Source organism: Hemicordylus capensis, chromosome 2 (genome assembly GCF_027244095.1).
Source record: "Hemicordylus capensis ecotype Gifberg chromosome 2, rHemCap1.1.pri, whole genome shotgun sequence".
Lineage (NCBI taxonomy): Eukaryota > Metazoa > Chordata > Lepidosauria > Squamata > Cordylidae > Hemicordylus > Hemicordylus capensis.
Genome location: NC_069658.1, coordinates 335,417,386 through 335,424,198, shown reverse-complemented (window position 1 = coordinate 335,424,198; position 6,813 = coordinate 335,417,386). Strand labels below are relative to the sequence as shown.

General features: G+C 40.9%; 1 protein-coding gene across 2 annotated transcripts; it reads right to left on the bottom strand.

Annotated features, from left to right (window-relative positions):
• Positions 1 to 629: 629 nt before the first annotated feature.
• Positions 630 to 6,175, bottom strand: MED7 (mediator complex subunit 7). Of its 2 annotated transcripts, none has more exons than XM_053287763.1 (2): positions 5,947 to 6,175; positions 630 to 1,521 (listed from the first exon to the last, which is right to left on the bottom strand). In XM_053287763.1, exon 2 carries the CDS (start codon positions 1,502 to 1,504, stop codon positions 812 to 814), a length of 693 nt encoding a protein of 230 aa, XP_053143738.1. In that variant the 5' UTR covers positions 1,505 to 1,521; positions 5,947 to 6,175; the 3' UTR covers positions 630 to 811. The 2 variants fall into 2 exon arrangements, with proteins under 2 accessions (XP_053143738.1, XP_053143737.1); XM_053287762.1 differs by having other exon boundaries at positions 5,980 to 6,167.
• Positions 6,176 to 6,813: the final 638 nt, after the last annotated feature.

Below are 6,813 nucleotides of genomic sequence, written 5' to 3'. Positions count from 1 at the left end.
GATGCAGTAAAATCAACATCCTGGTTTTACTGTAGAGCTCTTCTTGCTAAGACACAGACCCATTTCCACAATTAGGTGGTCTGTGGTTGAAAGTTGCTGATACAGCTCACTAGCTCCCAATAATGCAGCTGCTTCAGAACTCGCTAGAAGCTTCCACTGCCGTCACAGGAAGATGGCAAGGCTCATCCTGAAAACTGCAGGGCTAACTAGATACAAAGACCCCTACAACAAACAAAACAGAAGTATTTTAAACTAATACATTCCTCTCAACAGTCAGTCAAGTATTCATTCTTTTAAAGGAGTTTGCTAGACACATAAGAATGTGCACAAAACCACAATTGCTTTGATTCATGCACCTAAAGAAAATTTAGATACTTTCCAATTTTAATGAAATGAATGCACTACTGTTGCAATATTGTAGCATATTGCTTTTACTTTGAATATATGCAGATTTCTTAGTTTTAGGCAAATTCTTTACAGAACTTCTCATACTCATTTTATCTATGTGTATCAGTGAGAGCTAGGCAGTGATTCATTACAAGAATGAAACTTTCTAGCAGGAACAGTAATCAGTCTGCCTTTTTTGTTTCATCAAAGGCAAGGCTACAGATCATAGTCCACATGGAAAATCTACAAAAATAAGTTTTATTGAATCTTACAGGTTGTGTTCCATGATTGCTTATTATGTATCACTATAAAATGGTAGCACAGAAGAAAAACTGCAAACTCTACCAGACTCCATAGCATCAGTTTCATTCTTGGTCTCAAGAACTATTACAGTGACATAAAGGGACTCTCACAAGGGTCCCTTTCATGTCATTTCGTCAATAATGCTACACATGGCAGCATCTTTATCTAGAACTTGATCTTTCTTGATGCTAGAGTTCACTCTCTGCTGCTCATTCTGTCCAATACAACTACTACTATCTTCTGTGTCCATAGGTTCAGTTTTCATCCTCATCCCTCCATCTGAGTGAGGCAAATCATCAGGCAAAGAGGCCAGGCAGTTCTGAATCATTTCAATGACTCGCTCTAAATGCTTCTGGAACCTCTCTGCTGTCTCTAGACGCTGACGTTTCTGTACTTCCATCATGACCCTCAATGTTTCTCTGGCCTGGTGGGGGCGATATTCATTTATAAGGTGGTGAACATGAACAAACAGCAGTTTTAAATCTTCCAGCTTCTCTTCCCGTTTTATGCTGCCTGGACTCCTTATTAATATATCCAAGAGATCCAAGAAGTTGATCAGGATAGACATGTTGAGTTTCCTTAGCTCCTTCTTGTGGTCAAACTGCATGGGATGCAGTCGTTCGATGCCTTGACTTTCCAAGGGTCGAATAATGAGATCATCACACTGAAACTGGTTTCCAAACATCATATAGCTATCTTTAATAGGAGGCGGAGGCTTCGGTGCCACACCTTTTCGAATATTTTCATCAGTATATTCTTTAATATACTGCATTGGAGGTGGAGGGAGGGCACTCACTTGCTGAGGTTCACCCATTGTGGATGATGAAGGTACTAGAATAAAGAGTTAAGTTTAGTTTATAACAAATGTAAAAAAGCACTATGATATCTTATTGTATTAGACAACAAATTATTTGGAAACTAGGAGAGAACTTGGGATTTTCTTAATGAAAGGCGGGGTATAAATGTAACAATAAATAAAATAAATAAAATTTATTTATTTTCTTTCTTTTCTTTCCTTCAGGCCAGCTTTGTGCCACATGATTAGCAAACATGTTTACTAGAACTTTTGTGGATGCATGCATAAGGCCGTTTTTAATATGCAGAATGAAGGACAATTCACAGCAGTTACCATTTGTACCACATAATGTTACAAACCAGAGGCAACACCTACGCAAAATTATTTAGGCCAGAAATGGCCTAAATGTTACATAAAAACCAAAATTTGTCACAATTATCAACATTTGTCACCATTATCAACATACAACCAAGTTTGGAACTTGCATACAATCCTAAGGATGTTTACTCTGAGTTCAATGTAGATATGCTTAGGACAACAGCCTACAGAGATCCTACTCATAAGAGATCCTAAATTATTTTAGTATCTTCAGCCAGTAATATGGGTTTCCTGAAAGTTGTTCCAGTGCCCTAAACTGACTGGGACTTGATTTAGTACATTTAGTAAAAACAAGCACAAAACTAAAGAGTATGTCATCAGTTTTACATGGCACATAAATCTCTCAACTTTTTCCAATATCCAGAAATATTTCATGATTCAAGAATTTCATGATTCAAACTTTACATGGAAATCATATTTTTTGGAACACTTGAACATATTTTAAGACATGCCAATTAAATAGTATATACTACCTAATACTTTTATGGGGGAGAGGAAATAAGTCTCTACAGGCTAATAACATACTAATTAATGTGAGCATGTCCAGAGAGCTGTATGCATGTACGTGCCACACAGTTCCTAGGAACAGTCACCACAAACAAGATCTTTGCTAGTGAAAAAATTGTATTTTTAATATACAGTATAGCCTATTTCTACCAAAGGTTATAGAACAAAGCAGTGTATACGAACAAAACCAAAAAATGGTAAGAGAAAAATATAAAACCTAATAATGGCATAAATTTAAAAAAACAGCAGAACCCAGCATGAACTGTTCAAGTTGACAGGTACTTTTACCCAGTAGTTAGGTTACTGGTTGATTTGATGAAACAATGCATTTTGAGAAACAGAAACATTCCCACCCACATGACTCGTTAATCTACACAGAAAAAAACACAAAAGTAACCATACACACACACACACACACATATATAATACACACAAAAAATTAGGAATTTACAGGACTTACTGGCACACAATGCTCTGAAGGAGGTATCGACGCAGAGGGTCAATACCCTTGATGGACAATTCCTGAGGGGGTCAATATACCTGTGGTGGATGCTCAGTTTGTAGAAATTGTGTGAAACTGAAAACGTTAAGTAACCCCAAAGAGTGGTGGCTAACCACATCCAGGCAGTTTTGGAGGAAACCAGTTATTTAAACCCATTTCAAACTAGCTTTAGGAGCAGGCTATGGAGTTCTGTCTGCCTTGGTAGGCCTGATGGATGACCTTTACCAGGGAATCGACAGAGGAAGTGTGACTCTGTTGGTTCTTTTGGATCTCTCAGCGGCATTCTATACCATCGACCATGGAATCCTTCTGGATCTCCTGGGGGAGTTGGGGATAGGAGGCACTGATTTTAAGTGGATCCACTCCTATCTCTTAGGCAGATTCCAAATGGTGAAACTAGGGGATGGTTGCACTTCGAAACGGGAGCTATTATATGGAGTCCCTCAGGGCTCCATTCTGCCACCAATGTTTTTTAACATCTACATGGAACCACTGGGTGAGGTCATTGGAGATTTGGTGCAGGACGTTATCACTATGCTGATGACACCCAAATCTATTTCTCCTTATCGTTGTCATCAGGAAATGGCATCCACTCCACAAATGCTTGCCTATGGTCAGTAATGGGCTGGATGAGAGACAAAAAATTGAAGCTGAATCCAAGCAAGACAGAGGTGCTCATTGTGGGGGACAGGAATTTGAGGAATGAGTTAATCTTCCTGTGCTGGAAGGGATTACACTCCCCCAGAAGGAACAGGTTTGCAGCTTGGGAGTGCTCTTGGATCCAGGCCTCACCATGGTATCTCAGGTGAAGGCTATGGCCAGGGGCACTTTCCATCAGCTTCAGCTGACTCAACAGCTGCATCCATTCCTTGAAAAGAACGATTTCAAAACAGAGGTCTATCAGCTGGTAACATCCAGGCTTGATACTGCAATGTGCTCTATGTGGGGCTGCCTTTGTGCATAGTTCGGAAACGTCCGTTATTTCAAAATGCGGCAGCCAGACTGGTCTCTGGGGGAACCCAGAGACCATATTATGTCTGTTTTAAAACAGTTGCACTGGCTGCCGATATGTTTCTGGGAAAAATACAAAGTGCTAATTATTACCTTTAAAATCCTGATGGCTTGGGTCCGGGCTACCTTAGAGATCACCTTCTTCTGAATGATCCCCATCACACATTGAGGTAATCTGAAGAGCTCCATCTCCAGTTACCACCGGTACGTCTGGTGGCGACTCAGAACCGGGGCCTTTTCTGTAGCTGCTCTTGGCCTATGGAATGCACTCCTGGCTGATATCCACAGTTTAGGCTCGCTGTTGGACTTTAAGAGAGCCCTAAAAACTTACTTGTTTGGCTTGGCCTTCCAAGGTTTTTAAATTGTTTCTAGTATTTTAATTGGTTTTAAATGGTTCTGAATTGTTTTTATATTGTTTTAAGCAGTGTGTTTATTTTTATGTCTTTTTAAGCTTGTGCACCACCCAGAGCATTTTGATGGGGTATTCTATAAATGTAATCAATAAATCAAGTTAGTTAGTCCCTGCCCACAATTGTATGAGAGTATGACATCTAGACGTATTAGAACTTGGATTGTAGAGCATAAAGAGTTGCATATATAGAAAGAGTTGGGAAAACACAGTCACCCTTAGTTAGACATTTTATGGAGTATAACTACCAGGCAGATCAATTAAAATTCTGGTGTGTAGAAAAGGTTGAAGCGATTAGGGGCAACATGAATAGGGCTTTGTTATCCAAGGAGTTGTTCTGGATTCATACACTCTGAACTGAGGTGCCTAGTGGCCTGAATGAGGATTTGAATTGGTATAAACTGGAGGTGTGAGATGTAATTACTGTAGATGGATTACAACTGGAGCCATGTTATTTAAGTTTTAGTGTTGGGAAAGAACTGTATGTAGAGAGCTACTCTACAGAGCATAAGAATTTTGCTTCTGATAGAAGGATCACTGGTGTTGCACTCACTGTGAGTACAGTAATATGATTTTGTCTTCCTAAACAGTTTCACTTGAAATGATAGTTCTGTGGTTTCAATATGGATGGATGTATTTATAGTGATCTGGTGGATACAATGAAATTAGTACTAACATAGCCTGTATTTTGAAGCAACACCACTGAAGGCAGCCTTATTTTGGCTGAAATACATCTGGCAGTTTATCAGGACAGCAGTTATTTTAACTTTTGGTCTTCTTCAACTCCAGAATTTACAAATGAAATGCACCATTGGATTCTTTATGGAACTATTGGAGGAACTGAGGAGTAACGCCTGCTAACTTGGCAAAGAGGCACCTTTTAACATGGCGATTCTCTTTATTTAGCAGGGGGAGAGTAACTGGCCCTATTCACCCCCAGCAGTTCCTCCAGTGACTGTTGCTGGTGTCTATCTTGTGTTTCTTTTAGACTGTGAGCCCTTTGGGGACAGGGATCCATCTTATTTATTTGTTATTTCTCAGTGTAAACCACCCTGAGCCATTTTTGGAAGGGTGGCATATAAGTCAAATATAATAATAATAATAATAATAATAATACTTTCACTCTTTACTTTATGGTGATACTGGTTTAATTCTTGAATTAACAATCTTTTGTATATTTTATGAGTATGTTATTAGTACTGTATTTTTTTTTGTAGTCTACTTATATAGATATTTTGTATTGTCTTGGTGTATGTGAACCCAGTCACAGATGTGTGTGTCTCCTGTTAATCTATAGTCATGGGTTAATGCCACTTCACCTCACTTTCTTGTTACTCATTCAGAAGCTCTCCTGGCCCCAGCCGCAGACGCCTGCCTTTCCCTGCTATACGGGAGGGACTTCAGAAGCACCAAAGGGATATGCCGACGGTGCTCTCAGAGGAAACTTTTCCTTCAAAACCTGGTAGGTGGATTCCAGAGAGGAGTGGAGCAGAGTCCGGGGCGAGAGGAGTCGTGGATGCCTATTCATGCAAGTGCAACTGGAAGAGGAGCAGGCAGAGAGATTGCGGAGGAAATTGGGGAGGCACTCAGGCAATCAGCAGTTGCGATTGGCTCGGAGTGTTCTCCAGATATGGAGACCCTTCTTAGGCTTACCTGTTTCAACCACACAGTCATGCAGACCCTCACCTGAGCTCCCCGTTGCAGCTCCGGCTCCTACTGCCGCTTCGCAAACCCTCTCCTCTGTTCGTTTGTTTGTTTGTTTCTTCCTTTCTCCCCCTCTCTCTCCTTCAACTACCGGTACAGAGCCACTTCCGGCGATAGCCTTCCGCTTCCCTATTGGCTCAGCTCCTAGGGAGGGCAGAGCGGAAGAAAGAGGGCGGGGAACATGGGAGGAAGGAAGGCGGCCGCCGGTGGAGTGATACGTTGCCTTTTCATTGGCTCTTCTGAATGGCAATCAGCGGTTCTACAGTATCCATGTAGCAGCTGTCTCTGTGCGGAGGCTTCTTTACTGTCTATGTTTTTGGAGAGGGCCGCACATTAAATGTGGTGCGCGCGTTTTCAAGGCGGAGGTCTTCGATGTGTTGCAAACCGGGTTTCCTGGTTACATTTGAGAGCGTGTTATGTTTGGTTTTTGTGTTAAGACACAAAAGTGACAGCAACTTATGGAAGGCAATGGGGATCTTTATCCTTGGTATGAGTATGACTGAACAGTGTGTTTCACTCACACACCCCAGTGGAACAAAAATGAGGATTTGTGCTTTTTCAAGCTGAAGTATTGTTTGGAGAAAGTGTTCTGAGATTTATTTATTTATTTTTAAAAAATGCCCTGACGATGTCTCAACCCTAGGAAACGAGAAACAAATTGTCAAATATTATTTTCCCCATATTGCTGAAGCAGGGCATGGGGTGCTGAGAGAAAACCTGTCATAGGTTGGGCATAACCCAGTGTTATCCTGAAATTGCAAGATGGCAGTAGGGGTTGAAGCGGAGAGTGGTTTACGCAACCCGGCAATATCAGTG